Here is a 21,729-nt window from a genome sequence, read left to right on the forward strand (position 1 = left end):
GGAATTTAAAAAACTTTTCTTGAAAATGTTTAGATTTATTTAAATTCATGATTTATTGGTAGAGAGGTCCACTAGACCCAATCCTTGTTTCTGAATTTGTTTTGACTTGTTCTCCATTTGTTGCAAACATAAGGCTGTAGGTCTATCTATATTGAATTATCTTTGAAAGACAGTTTTTTCTTTATGCATTTTGTAAATTTCATTTGAATAATTTCTAGAACTACTTACAAACAGTCAGTGTACATGTATATGATGTGAATATTATTTTATCATCAGTGTCCAATCATTCTTTGGATTTTTTAAATTATTTTTTTATTACCTTTGTTCGTGCATAAATGCAGTCTGAAATACTGTGCGATAATTCATGAATTGGTTTTGAAAAGGGTTTTGGTAAATATTTTGCTATTGTTTTTGTTTATATGTATGCCTACATGTAGATGCCTTTATTTTTAACAGGGCTGGACACATGTATTACTGAGCGCTTGAATTTTATAGAGGGGGCGAGCGGGGGTGGGGGGAGACCTAGGATACACTCTACCTTGAGTACTAAATAGAACACTGATGTAATTTAGTGAATCATGTTGCAGTGTACTTGGATTTCTGACAAAAAATTGAATCATATGGTCAATTGTTGGTAAATTTCCTCTATCCTCTGACACCCGTATGTTTAAATTTGGTTTTATGGTCCACATTTAATGTGTATGCTTATTGTTGTCACTTTTGTCCACTGTCTTTCCATAATTATTTGTGAACACTCGATTTAGCATTGATTTGCATTTTCAAAACCAAATTTCAGAGTTATCTCCCCAATTACATTCAGACTTATGAAAACATTGACAATTCAATACAGAAGAAAGTTCTTTAATTAATTTTTTTTTTACACAACTTGGTGGGATTGTTTAATCGAGTGTGTGGATAAAGCCTATTGAATATCAAAATTAATAATAGTAGACGCATTTTACTGAATTATATTTCCTGTTTAAAAGTTTGTGAATCAGATACAGCACAAGGTTAGGATGGAATTTTTTAAAACACAGCGGTATTATTCATTTAACAGGATTTTTTTTTTCTTCTTTTTATATTGTTCATTTAGTTATTCTGGTGAGACTGAGATCTAGGGTCGGTTTACATTCAAATTTATGAAATTCAGGAGGTTGCTCAATCTGGTATGTGAAAAAATACTACTGAATTTCAAAAGTTTTTTTTTATTGTAAAATTTGAATATTTGTCTTTTTATGGTTAAGATAAAGCTTTTGAAATTGTACAGAAAAGTATTAAAAATAGATTTCTTAAAAACTTGATGCTACTGTTAATTGGGGCAAGGAGGAACCATATTGTGATTCAGTGGTCTTTTCTAATCTATAACTGAAACAGACAAGAGCCTTTCTGGGCCCTTATTCACGAAAACTTAAACTAAGATACAATCGAAATTTTAAGAAATACTGCAATTCGATTGGCTGACCAGTAAAATCAATTTGCATATATCCAATTTGCATGTTGTTCAGTCAATCGTATTGCAGTATTTCTTAAAATTTCGATTGTATCTTAGTTTAAGTTTTCGTGAATAAGGGCCCTCGTCAGTAGTGCCCCAAGTACTTTAATGCATAAAGTGACACTTAAGAAGGAAAGATGTGTTATAGATTTTCTGTAGATATGCATATTGTATACACTATATCCAATAATTTAAATGATTTCATAAATATTTGACAAAATTATGGCTAATTGAAAGACAAAGTGACAAAGAGGAACTGTAATTTACTCTGGATAAACTATTGATGGAATCTACACACAAAAATAAATGTGTGTAACTCCATATCAAAAATTCAGTTCTACTATATAAAAATTTAGAAATATACAAATCAGGACCAAAAAAATGTTCTTGTTGGTTGTTAGTAAAACCTAAATTCAGAATAATTTGATCATCTATTTCAGAGCTGTTTCTCTATTTATTGTCAAATTCATGAAATGTTATCACTAGAATATTTTTTAAGCTTTCTGAGATGGTTCTTCTGGAAGGAAGGACCCTATTGAATTTCAATATTTTAAGACTATAGATTTTGAATGTGTTTTTCCATTGACATTAAAGAATTTTACAATAGTTGCTCTGTTGGTTTTGTTCAAAATGATTTTAGATTTTACTGATGGTGGGTATATGAAAGGGTCTATATATAATGATTTCTCCTATCCTTCATTTCTTCTCATATTCTTATTAAAGGTTAATCTATATTTCTTCTATTATAGGGATCTTTATATGATGTAAAAATTGTTACCCAAGCCCATGGTTATTTACTACAATGTCCTAATCAAAATACAGGTAAATAATCAACTTTAAAATTGTACCTCATTTTTCAAAATACATCATACTGGTTTGCAAGTAAAGTCACATCAGGGGTTACTTCGGTGAACTTTGATTGAATGATGTTATCTACCAGTATTTGTTTTGTTCTCATAAATTCATAATTGCATTCTCCCATTAAGCTCGTCTAAAATGACAATTTCATTGACTGATCTGAGAGAATGTGATTTATTCAAAAATCATTCCAGATCCTACCTTCATAAAGACTAATAAAGCGAAATTTCAGCTACAAAAGAACAAAATGAAATAGGACGTGTGTTTTCATCAGATGGCAAAAGTTAACAGAATTTTATAAATTAAAAATATGTGTATCAGAGAGCAGTATGTGAAAGATAAGAACTCTTGACAGTTGGAATTCACAGCTGCTGTCCAGGCAATATTTTCCTCGTAGCACATTGTAACGTACACGCCTGGTGCACTCCTGTCTTCGTTAGATCAGCTGGTACAGAAAAGTAGGGTGTTAAACCTCATTTCATTTCATATTTCATACTCTTATATGTACAATTTGTTACAGATTGTCCCACCTGTGCTCAGTATAAAGATATGGAACAAAAAATAGAAGAAATGTATAGTTTATATAAAAATATGTCTAATAAGGTAAGTTGTTTTTACGTAGTTACCAAAAATACAACAAGGTAGAAAGTTATGAGAATTTGACAAACTACATGTACCTGGTAGTATATGTAATACAAGTTTACAGAAAGTCAAAGGACTAGCAGTATCCATCTCATGCAATGACCAATTACAATGCTTGAAACTTTTTCAGTTTGAAATCATTAACAGAAGAAGAAATGTAGGTGAAAAAACAATCCGATTAAATAAACTACAGATCTATAATTCGTTTCGTTATTTTTATACCTTCGATGGCCTACATCAGATTGGTGAAAAAATAGGAAATTGAGGTCCCAGTAGCTTTTGCTATATGGATTTTAAATTGATAGTCGTTCAAATCATTAACGAAGCTGAATTCAGTAATAATCAATTTAACTTTATTTCAGCTTTTAAAGGCTGAAGAACGAATAAGTGGTTTAGAACAGTGTGAATGTTCAAAAAGTTGTTATGATAATGGAACAATTCATAAAGAAGGGGAAATGTGGGAAAAAGATAAATGCACTAGGTGTAGTTGTCGGGTAAGTAAAAGAGAACATTGTTCAGTTAATGTTTTATTATCTCTGTTGAAAATTCAACAAGTGGATACATAGGAAACAATGCTTAGTACCGCTCAACAAGATTATTGTTCTTGGTATAGGTTTTCTAAAATCCTATTTGAAAATGACTCTAGAAAATGAATTGAAAGCTACATAACACATCAATTTTGTATATGCTCACATTTTAATGTGGTTGTATATTGTTGTTACCCCAGTCCATATTAGAATTTATGTATAGTGTTAATATTTATGCAACAAAGAATTGTATTGATTGTTAAGACCATCAAAAGGCTACAGTTATTATGTGGACTGCTTGTATGACTTAGCTGATATGTTTCATTGTGGCAATACTATATACCGGAAAACTACCGGAAAACACCATGTTATACTGAATACCGGAAAAACACTAAATACCAGAAAAGACACTAAATACCGAAAAACACCCTAAATAGGTAACCCAGAGCCTGGTCCTCTGTTTGCGGAGAGTTAGGGTTGGGTTTTTCTGGTGTTTTCCAGAGGACCAGCGGTGGGTTAGGGTTAGGGTTAGGTTTTGCCGGTGTTTTCCAGAGGACCAGGCTCCGAGTTACCTATTTAGAGTGTTTTCTGGTATTTAGTGTGTTTTCCGGTATTAAGTGGTTTTCCGGTAGTTTTATGGTAGTTTTCCGGTTGTTTTCCGGTGTTTTTCGGTGTTTTCCAGTATATAGTATAGCCCTTTCATTGCCTGGTAACCTCTCTTATTTGAGTAGTTCAAATTATAAGAAGTAAATATAATTTAAAACTATCAATTTGAGAATTTGTCTTATAAATCTAAATCGAAAATCTGAAACTGAGGAAAGAAATAAATATTGCTAGTCAATTCTTAGACAGTAAATGAATGAATGTAATATTATCATAATTCTTATGGTTTTAATTTTTTTTGTAATTTGTATATTTACAGAATGGGTCAATACATTGTGGTAGTGTAGATTGTCCGTTAGTAAAATGTTCTAAACCTGTCTATAGAGATGGTACATGTTGTCCATTTTGTTTAAGTAAGTTTAAAAATATCAAATCTTATAACTAGAGAAAAACACACTAAAAGTGTACATTTCAAACATTATAATCTTTACAAATTTTTTAAAATTTATTCGTTTATTTATAAATAAAATACTGTTGTTTTTTTTCCAGCAAATTGTTATTATAGTGGGCAATATTTTGACCATGGTCAGGATTTTAAACCTCGTGTTTGTGTTAATTGTACCTGTGATGTAAGTAGGATTTTCATTTTAATTTGCATGTTTTATTGAAGTTAGAGCATGGAATCTAGCTACCATTACAGATATTTTGTACTCTACATGTATATTCTAGCTGGTGTATGCGTGAAATAGTATTCTAGCTGGTGCATGTGTGAAATAGTGTGTGAAATAGTTTTACCTTTATTTAACGTCCGTTTCCACCGGATGTTAAATAAAGCTATTTCACACACTATTTCACATGCATATTCTAACTAGTGTATGCGTGAAATAGCGTATAAAATAGTTTTAGCTTCCACCGGATGTTAAATAAAACCTTTTCACGCATACACTAGCTGGAACATACAAGTGGAGTGTATGCATATTATACATATATCCTAATACCGGTACTGCACATTCTAGGTACTGTGTATTCCACATGTATATTCTAGCTGGTATATATGTATTACTGCCTATTCAAGTTACTGTGTATTGCATATGTATATTCTAGCTGGTACATGTATATATGTATTGCCCATGTATCTACTGTCTCTTCTAGCTGCCCTGTATTCCACATGTATATTCTAGCTACTATGTATTCTACATGTATATTCAAACTTGTGCAGTGTATTCTACATGTATACCAATAATTGTACTGTATATTCTAGCTACTGTATATTCTAATTGTATATTCTAGGTGCTATCCATTCTAAATGTATGTTCTAGCTACTGTGTATTTTACATGTTGCACATAAGAATAGCCTGTTCCAAATTCAGATATCTACTGAATAAAAATACTGTTTATAAAACAAATGTATTGTATGGTAATTCTGTATTGTACACATTATACATTCATTCTACATTACAAGCACAATAATAACTATTGCTGAAAACTACTTTATTTTAGAATGGAAAAATGATTTGTGAACAGCAAGATCCAGAAGAAAGCTGTCCAAAATTAAATTGTCCAGAAAGTGAGAGATTACAAATTCAGGGAGAATGTTGTCCTGTCTGTAAAGGTAATAAAATATGGGGCCTGTAATTAATCTGGTTTATAAATAACATTTGATATTATTTTAAGACCATTCCTATCAGAATTTGTAAAAAAACACAACAAAAACATGGATTCTTATCGTAGAATAAAACCTGATGTAGGTCTTGTACTCCATCACTGATTTAATAAGACAGAATATGGGAGGTATATATAATTAACCATCATGAAGCACTAGTTTAAACATGTACACCTATAAATATATCCTATGTAATGAAAATATTTACTTACTAAACTTCCTTGCTAATCTAAAGAAAGTTTTCTTGATTTACTTCATTTAAAGAGACAGTCAATGATAAGGAAACAAATTAAATTATTTTGATTGGGTGATTATTTGATTTAAGACAATGATACTTGTCTGTGATTGTATCTGAATAACTATTACTGACAATATAATCTGGGGTCTAGTTGCTTGAATAAGCCAAAGGGTCATTGACTCTTATACTATTTACTACCTTTTAATGTTATTTCTTCAAATTAATAATGGTTTTGACTTTGTCATCATATCACTTATTCAATGTAAAATGTCTTGGGTTGGGATAATGATTATATTGAATTATTTTTTCCAGTAAATTTATAGAATATATTATATTTTTCAGGCACAAATTTTTGTGGCCTTGGACATAACTGCCATATCAATGCAACTTGTGTTAATCTTGCCACACGCTATGCATGTCAGTGTCAACTTGGATTTCAAGGAGATGGCATACATTGTGAAGGTAAGCAATTTTTTACAAATCTTATCCCCCATCACAGTTGCCTTTCTTTCTATTGTACATTGGATGACTTCAGACAGGTGGTTATTGATGAATTCTGAATGTTATGTTGAGTTATTGTCTTGAAGAAATTTGTCAGAGTAATCTGACTGAATTTGGTTGTGGATCTCTAGAGCCCTCACTTTATCAGCAGTAGACATCATTTCATTGAATTCATAATTCAACAGATTAAAGAGATCCATGATTTCAATTTTAGATAATAACAATTTTAATAAGTCTAGAAAGGTCAGACAGACTTTCTCTGATAATACAGCACACATTGAATACAAACTGTAAACTGAAGTTCTAGATCATGATAACATATAAATTTCAATTTTCAACAGTTAGGAAATGTGTATAGATTTTGAGATAAAACTGATATAGAATAGTTATTTCAAGCCACTAAATAATTTGATTTTTGTGGTTACTCATTAATATTAATATAAAGATGGTCAGACTGTAACCATATATAAATACCCAGAAGTTAACAAAAGAGTATTCCTATTTATGCCATTAATTTGATTGAGGTGAAATATAGAGATCACAGAGAAATGAAATGGGGTTTAACAGGCTACCTTGCTGCACTAACCATGCTAATAAAGATGGGCATACGGTATACAGCCGTTATGAGGGAAATCTTGCCTTGACATCGGTGCTATGGTCTACTCTTATTCTGAATTCAAACTGTCATGTTTTTTTTTTTACTTGCATACCAAAAGATACATGGGACCTCAGTTTTTCTTTCCTATGCATTTTTATTTCCCAAACCCTCTGTCCAGCCTCATTGCAAGGGGGAAACAAGATCATAAAGAGTTTGTAGACTAATAGACTGGATCTTTCTTATCTTTGGTACAGTTCTACCACATGTATTCAATGAACAATGAATTATCATGTTATGTGAAATGTACATCCGCTTTAAATAAATAAATAAAAACTTATTACATAGGTAAATGTAGATTATGGCTATTTTTGTTTTTAATTTGATACAATCCTTTATATTTTTCTACCTACCTGTTGGTTTGAACTTTAATGTGAAGATAAGTGAAATAAGACATGAGATAAGTAATAAGCGGAAATGTTTCAGCCAGTCTATGTATAGCTATGTCTACACGTACTGTATACATACACCTATATATACTTGTATTTATATATCTGTAGGTAATACACACACACACATATATATATATATATATACCTGTGTATATACCCAACTTCTATACAAATATATCAGTGCATGAGTCACACTTCATTTCAAATTCTGCTGAGGAATTATACACTTTTTGAATTAACGGTAACACTTCTCTCATGACAAAAAATAACATCTTTGGAGTTTAGCAAAATAGTTTATGGAATATGTTCCTTTTCCTATGTGGAATAAAATGTACATGATCAGATATAATTTGATGTATAATTTTTTTTTAGTTTTGAAATATTTTTTTATATAAAAGTTTCAAAGAATATAACATAATAAGCTCGGGATTCTCTAATTTGTATTGTAAACTTGCTGATTCCACATACCTAAAAGCAGATATAACAAATATTGACTTACATAGTATGTAGACTGGGATGCCATGACTAACAGAAAAAGAACGCAAACATGCTTTTTGGCACGGTAGAACCTTACATCTCATTCTCCCGTCATAACATGATTTTGGTGTCACCATTGCGCAATGTAGTCAGACTGGAAAATATTTATCCTTTGATCCAAGAGTAAGTTCCTACCTTAATTCTGGACTGCTTAATTTTTATTGGGCATGGTTTATCCAAGTCTGGAAAGATGAGAATTATAACGGTGTTGCATACACAGGTGATCACAAATTTCAGTATCAAAATATGTGCAAAATTTTTCCGTTACTAGTTCGTTTAAATAGTTATTTATGTTTCTTTATAAGCCAGAGATTAGGGTGGCCTTTAGGATGTTATATACCTTAACAGTGAGATCAAAAAAATATTGATTATTTTCTTTATACTGAAAGCATCTTTACAAGTTCTATCAAATTCTCTCAAATATTGATTTCTTTACAATGTCTTAAAATTTAAATTTCACTCTTAACAGCTAAGAAATTTTCAAACAACTTAGGTAAAAATATTGTTTATGTCCATGAAAACTAGGGTATTCACTAAAAAAAGAAATGTTAGTTGGGTTCAAGTATGATTAAGCCTCGGTTAACAAATTCTCAGGTAGCATATCAAGTTTGGTAAGGAAATATGAATTTTGTAAAGCTTGCCCCAAAGCAACATATGGCACCAAAATTTGTTTCGTAGCTAATTCATTCCATTTAGCTTAGTTATTTATTTCCAAGAGTGTCAGAATATGATTTACATCAAGATTTTCACAGACTATTACATATGAATCCTGAATATTATGCTACTATTTAGTAACATTCTGTTATTTTACTTTAAAATAGGATTTAAAGATGCATTAAATGTTATATAAATTATTATTCAAACATTTATTAACATGACAAGTCCACAATCATCTCTCTAGACCATCAGATTTTAAATAGATTAGATAGAACACAACAGAAGTGTTATGGATAAAGTAGATAATCAGGACTCAGTCTCAATTGTCAAGTACAATAGCTGCGATAATAAACAATCTAGTAATTTGACTGAAATATTCAATAAATCCATTTTTCATCATCTATTTTGAACTGTTATAGTGAGAACGGCTAGCTCTTTATCTAAGTCTTACATAATGTATCTTTAATTGGTATGTCTGTGATATATATTAGACAATTCAACCAACACAATAATTTCATTCTCATAGATGAGACGAAGTGGTATTAAATAAGAACCAATATACCCAGCCTCATACCCCAGAACAAGTTCTTGGTATAAGGCCGAAACTGGCAACAATGCCCCCAATATAATGTAGAATATATAAAAGCACAAGTGTATACAGATAGCAAAGTATATGAACTTCTAAAGAAAGCACATAGATTATATGGGCATAATACATCTAATAATTGTTAAACTGATATCTTATGAAAAACAACAAGGTGTTCAGCTAGGTAAAGAATATTTCAAGAATTACATGAATGAGAAGATGATTTGTTTGTTGGTGTTATTAACCGTACAATAGTACACCTGGTGTTTTCTTAGTGTGCGGTAAAGGGCTTCAAGTTCCAGTGAGAGGGTGTACATTGAATCACTGCTGTATGAACTAGTACCAGTTTTATCAAAACCATATTCAGTGTTGTAGGTTAGAATTTCCTCTGATGATGTTATAACAGTTATCTGCTGTCTGAGTAATAGTTACAGTGTGGCTCGACTAACATCAGAATGAAATACTTCTACTTGTATTGCACAATTTGTACTAAGTTTTGGTATAAGACAGTATGTAGGCTAATGTGAAATTTAGGCACACATGCTGAAATTAGACAATTTTTCATATTATATCTATACAATATCAGTACTGTACATGTATGCCTAAAGAATCTTTGATAATGTTGGAACACAAGAACTTGGCTTCTAATTGCGGTATAATGTTCAACTTGGTGTAAAGTGTAAACGTTCATGTGATGAATGTCTCTACTGAGTTGGATGATGATTAGTCAATGCTTTATTAATGTTTTATTAATGATATTATTTTTGGGTTAAGGTGAGCGGCATCAGTCTTACTGTTGGCCCCATTGCCATATGCCTTACTTACAGTGTTGGTTAAAGAATGACACCTTTGCAAGCAAAAAAAAAAAAAACGACATTAGTTATATGCAAAAATATCCCAAACTACCAATCAATGATTTATTTTTGCTTTTATACATGTAGACATATACATATATGAAATGGATGTAATTCCCAAAGCAAAATATCTTAAATAAGATCATTTTCATTGTCAGTATAGAACTCTAAAGCTGACAGTTTGACACCACCTGTAAAGACAGTAAGACTTCACACCAGAGATACATTACTCAGTTGTAGTGGTACTTTGACATTTAAAATTATTAAAGGAGATGATTCATTTATTTATATATTCTTATAATATATAGACAATGATAAGAGGTTTCTAAATATACTATTCAAAAAAAGTAGGGGATATTTGATTTTTAAGTGTTATTAAAGTCACCTAATGAAACTGACGAAGAAACAAATGACAAAATGAAATGAAGTTCACATTCATCGATTTATTCCAAATGATCGTTAGACTAAGTAAGGCACAGACTGACCATTATAAGGGTAAAATGATACCCGGGGTCAAACAGCAAAGTTACCACAGCATCACAACCAAGTCAGTAACGGGTAAATCCTCCTCTGTTTGCCAAACAAGCATTGATCCGACGTGGCATACTCCTAATGAGACGTCTAAGGTCATTTTGGTCCAGATTGTCCCATTCCTGTTGCATCGCAGCAGCAAGTTCTTGGACATTGGCAGGACGTTGTTGACGTTGACGTAACCTCTGTCCAAGCATGTCCCAGACATGCTCGATGGGGGAGAGGTCGGGACTCAGTGCTGGCCAAGGTAATGTGGTGATGTTCTGTTGTTGGAGGTAACCTGTAACGATCCTGGCCCTGTGACATCTTGCGTTGTCATCCTGGAATATGAAACGGCGGCCATGACGTCGTGCGAACGGCACAACATGGACTGCCAAGATGTTGTCCCGGTAGTACTGACCTGTAACACGCCCTGCAACAACATGTAAAGCCGTTCTTCCAGCAACAGTGATGGCTCCCCACACCATAACAGAACCACCCCCAAATCGATCATGTCTGATGACGTTAACGTCTTGGAAGCGCTCGTTTCGACGACGCCACACCCTCCTACGTCTGTCCAAAAAATCAACAGTGAACCTTGACTCATCTGAAAACATCACATTGCTCCAGCGTCGATTATCCCAGTGTTGACGATCCCTACACCAACGACGTCTTGCCTGAATGTGATGATCTCTCAAACAAGGGATCACGCGAGGACGTCGGGCGCGAAGGTGACCCCTATGCAGTCGATTCCGAATCGTCTGGCCACTCACTCTCACACCAGTGTCTGTTTGAAGACGAGCGCTGATCTGATTTGCTGTGATGACACGATTTCTCAAGGCCAAGGTACGGATAAATCGATCCTGGGCTTGAGTTGTCGCCCTTGGTCGACCTGAGCGTGGTCTGTCCTGTACAGATTGTGTATCACGGTATCTGGACCATAGCCTGCTTATGACAGACTGAGAAACATTCATCGTCCGCGCCACAACCGCCTGTGTTGTGCCGATCTGTAGCATGCCAAGGGCACGTAACCTTTCATTTTGGGTAAGCCGACGCATATCAAAATTTGTTTTCTGGTCACTAAAACAATTAAACTGATGTTTCCACCCTGGAATTCAATGCCACAATGACTGTAACATTCAAAGTCAGAGTCGTGCAAATCTTGGGTTGGACCCCCATGATGATCCCAAGCATCACCTGCATTCCATGCGGTAGCTATTGGTGCGTTTGGGCGTCACATGTAACTGGAAATGTTTCTTCTGTTAGGTTCTATAGTGACTTTTTTCGTAGTCATTTGCATATTTTAGTATTATGCCCCCAAAATCAAATATCCCCTACTTTTTTTGAATAGTATATGATAGGCAGCTTTAATTAATGGATGTATTTGTGAGGTAAATTAAACGAATTTGACTGGTGCACTCAATTCAGCTCAGAGATTCAATATAAAGTGGCTTTTATGACAGCACTAATGCATTCGTAATTTAAGAGTATTGCTTGAACGGTGCCACCTTACAAATTTTTAAAGGTTGGTTTGGGGAGCTCTCACTGTTATCTGCCTATATTAGATTTTTGATATATCATAATTATTTATCGTTTCAGATATTAATGAGTGCTTAGCGGAAGGTGGGAAGACTGGACATCATTGCCATAGCAACACAGTATGTGTGAATACGATTGGTTCTTACGCCTGTCAGTGTTCAGATGGTCACAACCGATTGGACGCGTATAGTTGTGAAGGTAGCAAGACTTATACACTGGAGACACTTTTCACGTTATGGCTGTGCCTTATTTTGTATCATATTTTGTAAATAGCTCTTTGTAAGCAGGTGTAATATATTCTAATAAGGCTGTGTATATTATTTAACAAAACAAACCCAGAGATATTGTTGGAAAAAGAATGTATCCATCTATTTTTAGAAAGAAATTGTTTAAAGATAAATTATTATTGATGGCTACATTGTATTGGTAAGTTATGATATCTTTTTTACTACCTCTCAAAACAACTGTAGATAAAATGCAAAGAATAAATCCCATTTCCTAAAAAGAAAGAAAACATCCTTATCTGTCATCAAAAGTTCAAGGGAAGACCATGGAATGGTGTATTCTGACAAGATGAAACAAAATCAACCAAACATTTCACTTATCCAATACAAACATTCAAGAGTTACAAAAATACAAAATGATTGGGAGCACTTTTCATATGAATTTGGATAATATTTGATCAGAATTTTATTCTAAGCTGCAATGTTTCATGCAGGTGTCGTGAACACTGAATCAACATCACTATCACAACCTTCCCAACATCTCTCCTGGACAGAAACCACATTTTCAATAATTGATCAGAATGAACCAGTTTTTTTATTCATGAACTAGCATAAAAGCAGTGCATTGCACTTCAAAGTTCATCTAAACATTCGATGGCATGCTCTCTAATTGCCCGTAGAAGTGTTAAGAGGACAAATATCAATATCACCATGTCAATTTGTTAACGTAAAAGGTACAATAATTGATTTAGTAGAGACACGATTAAATGCTACATGGACCATGTTTAGTAAAATCTCTAAACTCAAGCTCTAGTGGTGACATGTCAATTAAGACGAGAGACAACATATCACATGACTCCAATCTTAATACTATAAATAAGTTTCTAATTTCAACCATAGCAGTTAATCAATACACTCTAAATGTCCATGTACAGACTCTTCAGATTTTTTGCTCGACAAAACATACACGCTTTTCCGACAAAATTGCAGTTCCAGAGAATTGCATCCTATGTGGCTTAGAGTACATGTACATCTCTCAAATTGTTTGAGGTCATTTACGATGCATTGCTCATTATACAATGACGAGTATGAATTTAGATGATACAAATGATTGACTTTCCATTATCAGAAGAAATGTATAGTATAAATAAGCTAATAGGGCATAATTATTTAAATAAATTTCAATTTTCTCTTGTGCATTGGGTCATTAATGTCAAATATTAAGAAAATTGAATTTCTAAATGTTCCTTATAATTTGGGCTCCTGATTTTCTTTGGTTTTAAAAAAAAGCTTAGAGATATTTGCAGCAAGATGTCTGTTAGATAGAACATTAATTACAGTTTCTGTACGAGTGCGTGCTCAGAGACATGGTATGATGTCAGACTAACCTTCTCATCGATTAGGTGACTAAGTTTAACACCATCAATAAAGTAAACTAATAAAGACCACTACAAGTATTTCACCATTCTTTATTCTATTGATTGAAATAAATTTGGACAGTTTCCATCTTACTCATCAGATGAATGTAACGAGAGGAAACTGAGATAAAACATAGATTAATAAAACAGCATGATTCTCACTTTATATTACTGTATCTCTTGATTACTATAAACCATAGTATAGAAAAAAACCTAATAAACGTACCAGAAAATCATCAACTTCCTGATGCAAATCAAAGTATTATGGAGATGATAATTCTAAAGATGCACTATTATTGGAGAACGCTAGATCAGAGATGATAAGCACATTATGACATCATGTGTGGATTGTGCGTTAGGGTTAGGGTAAGGGTTAGGCTTGGTCCAGGGTTAGGGCTAGCCCTGTTTACATCTTGAGGCTTTGTCGAAATCTGCAGGTCCCAACCCTTACCCTAACCCACAATCCACATATGACGTCATTTGTGCTGAAATGTGCAGGACTGTTGCCGTTCTACCGTTCTCCATTTGTATTACAAAAAAAATTTAGAAATTTATTAGTATTTCTATTGAATGAATAGAAGCAGTAAAAGGGATTTATGTTTCAATAGAAGAGGAATTAATTAGAAATAGTTTCTTTTTTAAAAAATGGCTAATGTTCTCACAAGCATTCATTTTGTTAAGCATCAAAAAATAAATCTAATAACCATAACATTATGTATTTTGAGGAGATAATATGTAGGGTGAATATTGTTCTATTGAAAGATAAGCACATAAATTGGGTGTATTTTCTAGACACATTAATGGGAGAATAAAAATAAAACTGTTAAGAGAATAAACAGCCAATGTTCTCAAAAATAGATTATTAAGGAAACATCAAAGAACATAATACAGACTTTTTAAAAATTCTGATATAATACATATTTTTAAGAGATAATATTTAGATTTAAAATAGTCCCATCCGAAAGGTAAACACATACATTTTTTTTAGAATTGAAGTGTTTTAGCAATAGTTTCTAAGTTTAGCAGTCACTTCAGAATGTTTCTTTAACATTCAAGGGTTTAATTTCATAGGTACACATGCTTTAGATAAATTACCCAAAATAAAATGGAATATACCTTAACATGAAAACCTCATTATCATCAACTCTTGTTTGCAACTCGGTGTCTTAGACAATAGCCATTTGAAAACATGTAAAATAAAATATACCTTGACATGATCACTATCAACTCTAGTCTGCATGCCAGTGTCTTGAAAAAAATGTATATTCTGATTTTATAAGATGGTATCCATATTTCAATTTAAATCAACAAGTTTACCCTGAAAAGTAAATAAAAAAAAATAAAGGGTTTATCTCAGGAATATAATGAGGTCAAAATTACCAAAATCAGACATGATAATCAAGTATAGTGGAAGTAAAAATGTATAGAAATTCTAGGGAGCTCATGCATAACATGAAAACAGGCTTTGCAATAAAATACATGTATATAAAAATGTTTCTATTATATAAAAATATATTACAAGATGGAACAAGAAAGACATGCAACATTTCATGATGTATTTGTATTCCCCATCAGATATTTCATCTTCAATCCTTTCTATACAAATTATTTCCGCTAGAGATAAAAGCCTTCTTTATGACCATGATTAGCCACCATTCAGAAACACCAAAATGATCATTTTATGGAGAAAAGACATTTATTTTTGTTATGTAACGTAGTTTCATTACGGAAATGTGATTTATTCTTCTTGTACATTGATTTTACTCAGAAAATCACAATTAGTTTTCTAGATACTTTATTTTATCAGAGAATTTAATCTTTTTCCACAGAAATTACACCTGCTTACAATAAATGTCCCTTCTCCATAATATTCACTGGTGTTTTTAATTTTCTTAAAGTTACATTCTGTTGAGAAAAAAAATGGAAGTTTCTCCTATTGATCATTATGATATATTAGAATGGATTTAATGTCACTTTTTGGACTATATGCAATTCCATGTAAAATATGTGCCCACATTTAACGCTCATCGCTACAAGTGCAGAAGGCGTTTCCCAAGCAGAGAATTGGGAACTGGGCCAAGCAAAAGTCAGTTTATAAGATTAGGATGGTAAATGATTGCAAGAAATAATATATCTTACTTCTTTTTTAGTTACACATTTTTGAGAGACATTTGATTTTTTTTCTCAATGGAATGTACCTTTAATAAGGCACAGTCACACTGACAAACTATCCTATTTATTGGTCCCGAATACCTGTCTTTGTGCACACCCTTAGAATACCCAAGGAAAGTCAGTGTCTGATTATATTCACGGTAAAAGGTATATGATTTACAAGCTGGAAAAATCTACGCTAAGAGATAGGAGATGTCTTCACCAGTGGACAGACGATAAATTACGTCAAGTTATTAAAACTCTTAAAGTCATAATGGAAAACTATTCAAACTGTTGATTAGACAATGCACAAATCCCGTTTTAAATGGGTGTGATTACTACTTAACCAAACACCACTTACATGTGCATAGGAAGCGGGTGTTAAGCGTCACGAACGAAAGAACATGTTCGTAATATTAACAGCCCTTTTGAAGCTTGGTGTCCGTGCAATAACACACTAAACAAAACCTATATTATCTATGATTAGTCCCGAATGGAGTTTGCTGGTGGAAATTTATATCTACTTTAAAATTAATTAACACACACGGGCGTGACATCTTACAGAAAACGTTACATAAGATGTAACGATGTCGGGAGTTGTAAAATGCCTCCTTGTTCGCCACTGGAGTGGAAGCCTTTGGGGCGGGCAAAAATTATATTGGGTTTATTTACCAGGAGGGACCGAAAATGTTTTTGCAGTTTAGAGCGCATTTTGATCAAAATATTGCTTAATAATGCCCATTGAAGAATAATAGTTCACGCCTTCGTGGTCAATCAAATTTAGACACCCTCGGTGCCCCTGCTGATAAATAAACCCAATAGAATTACGGCGCCCCTGTTGAAGAGACTGCTTACGTGATATCGGAGACAAGAGCTAGTGATAGAATTGTACACACTTTTAACCAGCAAACGGGTTCTTAATCGACGGAAAATATCGGAGGTTTACTGGTAAATATTTGGTTCTTTAGAAAGCTTTGCAAGGGAACCGAGGGTGTTTCAGTGAATAAGGCACTGGCTCACTAACTAACAGTGCTTGGGTTCAAAAGTTCCTTGGGATTTTCCGACCTTGTGCAGATCGGAGGGGGTGGGGTGGTAAGGAACACCATCTAGTTATTCAGATGGGAAGAACAACCGAGGTCGCGGATATACGTTGGTCATCGCATAAGAGAATAGAGAGAGAGAATGCGGTTTAACGTCCACTTGACACAAACTAGGTAATTTCGGGACACACACATTGTTCAATTTTATTTCAATAATTCGCTTGCGCGTACGGGTCTTGTCACGTACAACCGGGGGAATCGAAACCACGCCAGTTGACTCAATGACAGACCTTATACAACGCGCACACGCTAACCATTCGAATCCTCCCCCCCCCCCCCCACACACACATACACCACGCGTAAGAGAAACCGTGAAAGTTGAAATTCGATGATTAATAGGCTGACTGTGTAAAAACGTAGGACGTTAAACCCCATTTCTTTTCATTTCATCCCCAAGACCCCAAAAAGGTGTTTTTACTGATAGGTAGGGACAAAACGTTACAGATTAGAGCGCTTCCTGGTCCCCTGCTCACAATCTTCCTGCGGCAGCTACTAAACCACAATTTTGCACCGTTACAACCCCCACCCCACCCCCATTGCTGCTACCGTCCCAGCAGGCTACTCCTGCTCGGGAATGTCAAGTTTGGTGTTAGGATTCAAATCCATATATGTCATGGAAGGCAGATTGGAGGGCAAAAAGGAATTTACACTAACCGCACTAACCGTATACAGATGACATCGCTTTTCAGGATAACCCCTTTCCAGTCGGATGGTTGAACAGCTTGTATTATAGAGAATTTGGTAATCAGTGCAAAGACCTATAAGCTTTCTAGTCCATCATGAACATAAAATTTCAGTCTGGGATTAAGAAATATGTTCTCTTACATAATACTACTTTCTATACCGACCGAGAGTCCCTCCACCCTAATTTAACAAAAATAGGAACTGGGAAGTGTTCATGGATAATAGAATTAAAGATGGGATAATGAAATCCATAGACAGTAATATGAAGTTTAGTAGATGGATATTCCTTACATTATGATTTTTATCAACTTTACTAATTTTTGGACAAACAAGATTACATGATCCTGTATGACCTAAAGTGTTTATATTATCCGTTTATTCTGGAATCTTTGACCTTTAGTCAATGTTCAGAGATGGAAAAGTTACTTGATTAATAAATGTATGACATGGACGTACAATATGGCCGAAAGTTCAAAATTCTCTCCCACAAAAAAATAGTTATAAACTGGCGTCGATGCATTTTTGTTTTGGCATATGAATTCTTCATCCTAAAATAACGTCAGCGTGTCCACATTTCTATCGGAGAATATACATTTAGCTAAAACGTATTTGCAGCAAGCATACTGAGAAGTAATAGCATGGAAACTGAAGTTGGAAGTAATTGTGAATATTGCCATCAAGTACTGACATATATCATGGTTAACTGCACTATTAGACGATTGTTGATTATTAAAGAATGATGATCTGTCAATCAATACAACCCCCATCAAAAGAAACAAACTAGCCGAATAAAGAAGCTCATTCTACAAATCACCTTTTCTGGATGGAAATAGTAATTGAGTGAAGGAATAGATTCACTTGAAATGGACTAATCATGTCCTCGTGATTACAGATTATCAACTGCGTGGCGACTATAAAGACAATATCACGTCTTGTTTACTGCTTCAATAGAGGCAATCAATTTACATCCTAAATCATTAAATGAGGCACGCAGATCAACGGTCATCATTATTGAAACAATTGGTCAAGAAAAATTAATATCAAACAAGGCATGACTATTCCATGTCTCCACTGGAGTGGACAGGTCAATATTGGGAAACCGGTTAAACAGAAACATGCGATGACACATGACTATATGGTTAACCAGATTCTTGAAGACTTCTTTTTTTAATCGACTACTAAGATTGTCTAGATTCACAAACAATTGTGTCTTCTTATTTTATTACACACTCATATAGGTATTGGGCGTGAAGAAAAGCTAACCGGTGGGTGGTGGGTGCAGGCTGGTGGGTTGTCAAAATTATGAGAACATGTTGGGAAATTGCATCATTTTCTTCAGAGACATAACGCTGGACCCGGCGCTAAAAGTTGTCAAAATGCCTATAGCTAAAGTTAATATATAGAAAGGCAAGGAAATATAGACAGACACGTTACATCTACAGCACAGCTCTTCTGGCTACAGTGTGTTAAAATAGTCAAAAGCACATGTTGTATTCAATTTGTAACAGATGAGCACAATCCCGTAAAATGATCATTGCATTGAATATAGCCCCCCACCGACCCACCCTCACCGTAAATCAAAATGGATTGTTTGGCTATCATGTGGGTAAAGGCTAAAAGCTAAGGCTCATTGCAGATCTCGTCGTAGGTCAAGAGATGTAAATAGGGTTAGGGTACGTGATTGTTGACGACATTATGGGTTCGGTTAGGGTTAGGATACGTGATTGTTCACGACATTATGGGTTCGGGTACCCCTAACCCTAGCCCTATCTCGTGATCTACAACGGGCCTTAGCTTTTAGTCCTAACCTATCATGTGTGGTGCCAATCAGAAAGTAGTCACCGTAAACCGACGAACTATAATAACATCCTTAAATGTTTAAAAAGGTGGTAAAATATGGATTTGTAGATGTTCACATTATGTTTTAAAGAAGGTGTAAATGAAACAAATGACCATGATTAACCTATAAACTTTAAAATAATAAGAATGACTTGAAGCAAATCGGGGAAATGAAGGGCCACGTCTTGTTGCTATGCATATGATCATGTAGACGCTTCTAGTACTTATTTGGAGCATGTTTTTTTTTTAAGTTGCAGCTTTAATAATTCAGTGCTTTATTTCAATCCTTCTTACACGATTAACAGCATGTTTTCTTTTTGAATTTTTAATGCAACCTATAGGTGAACTGATGTTTGGTGATGGGCCATCGCTTGGTATGTATAGCTTTATTTTACAAAATTATCGGGCATTGTCTTCACATCACATCACTCTCCATCTATATATTATTTTCTAATAACAGGAATAGTTTTCTAAATCATGTTCGGTTCCAGCTGGGTAATAAATGATAATTTAAAGAGACATTTAAAGACACATTTTCTAAGAAATGGCCATTGTGGATCATGATTCCGTATAGACCTTGATTATCTCATTCGACATAGGAACTAAAGTTTTAAGCAGTTCACTTTCTAGCTGGAGACTGTCGCTTTACATTTACCTAACTAATAATATAATATGTTCATCTCAATCTATAATATATTTGAATGACAAGTAAGAATTCAAACACTTGACACTAAGCACTAATGTTCAGCGGGTTATGATATTCAAAACTTTTCTGCTAGCTATATGGGTAACGCTTTCGGTGGATAAAGAACCCCTCCGCCCCCCCCCCCCCCCGGGCTAATCTTCATTCTGCCTTTATTCAAGGTCGTACAGGCGGCTGACAGTCAAACTAAAACCTACCTACTACGGTCGTAGCATCTATGGCAAAGCGGGCCAGACTGCGCACTATCGCCTTTCTTCCTTTTCTATTCCCCGGACTCTCTCATTTCCCTACAAAGACACCGTGTCTTACCCAAATCAAACTGGATCAAGCCTTTTTCCTATGGTTTCCTCTAGTAAGTTTCTTAGGAAACACTTGTCTACGATATCACCCGTGGTGGAGGTGGACGTAAAACTCCAGGAACGAACGAACGAAGATATTACGTGCGCATAAATAAATTCAAACAGAAAGGTAATTTATGTATGCCCCCACATCAAACTCTTTGACAGATTTTAAAAGATGGTTGGATATGTACGTATTATATTCGAGTTTTCTTCAATTCTGCGGTAGGTTTGGACACGCCAGAGGTAGATGTGATTTTAAAAAAAATGGACGCAAATTTGGCTGTTATCTACAATAATTGGCTCATTATCATTTCATCTTGTGTGTTGGACTGCAATAGAAGCATATTTTTCCTATCAATGCAAACACTTATAATTATCTCATCAATTTCTTACTTTAGAACAGTAGACATTCATAGAGAATGTAGATGAAATGCTTTAAAGTGTTTACATGGTTCACACCTAAACTACTTGATTGTCAGCCATACCTTACTACATGTATACCTAGACATCAAAGAAAGTATTAACGGGATTGGGAATTTCTGGTGATAAATTAGCTAATTATCTGCGAAAGAATAGTAAATATAATTCTCTTCATCGCCTCTCCAGACAGGTTAACAATCTCCACAAGAGGTTAGAATTTTTTCCTCGGGTCAAGCTGTCTGGAAGCGTTGCCAAGGCTTTTTATTCTCTTCTCCTTACCTTGTACAATCTTGTTAAAAAGGACGTTATTATTACTCAATAGAAAAAACATTGAAGGTTATTAGATCTATAATCTTTTTACTAAAGCAAATTGTTTATACAGACAATAATTTATATAGAACTGTTTAGACGTCATGGCTTTCATAATCTTTTACAAAGGCGAATGTAGACTAAAAATAGCAATAACACAGAAATTAGTAAGCTTATTAAAAAAGGGGGTCTAGCAATATTTATTTTCTTAAATGTTGATTAAATATAGTCTATGTTTTGAAAGAAGAACCCGATGAGGGTGGGATATCATTTGAAGTTTAGCATC

At 34.0% G+C, this 21,729-nt stretch overlaps 1 protein-coding gene across 2 annotated transcripts in view; it reads left to right on the plus strand.

The window, feature by feature from the left end:
• LOC126810834 (protein kinase C-binding protein NELL1) overlaps nt 1-21,729 on the plus strand; it is a 68,732-nt gene that overhangs the window by 37,580 nt on the left and 9,423 nt on the right. Inside the window, exons 5-13 of one of the 2 annotated variants that reach the window (XM_050536135.2) lie at nt 2,242-2,314; nt 2,871-2,953; nt 3,355-3,486; nt 4,442-4,535; nt 4,672-4,751; nt 5,623-5,734; nt 6,366-6,485; nt 12,315-12,452; nt 20,012-20,044. In XM_050536135.2, coding sequence (XP_050392092.1) covers nt 2,242-2,314; nt 2,871-2,953; nt 3,355-3,486; nt 4,442-4,535; nt 4,672-4,751; nt 5,623-5,734; nt 6,366-6,485; nt 12,315-12,452; nt 20,012-20,044 — 865 coding nt within the window. The remainder of the gene's footprint in view (nt 1-2,241; nt 2,315-2,870; nt 2,954-3,354; nt 3,487-4,441; nt 4,536-4,671; nt 4,752-5,622; nt 5,735-6,365; nt 6,486-12,314; nt 12,453-20,011; nt 20,045-21,729) is intronic. The other variant, XM_050536136.2, reaches the window with a different exon arrangement.

Source organism: Patella vulgata, chromosome 2 (assembly GCF_932274485.2).
Source record: "Patella vulgata chromosome 2, xgPatVulg1.2, whole genome shotgun sequence".
Taxonomy (NCBI): domain Eukaryota; kingdom Metazoa; phylum Mollusca; class Gastropoda; family Patellidae; genus Patella; species Patella vulgata.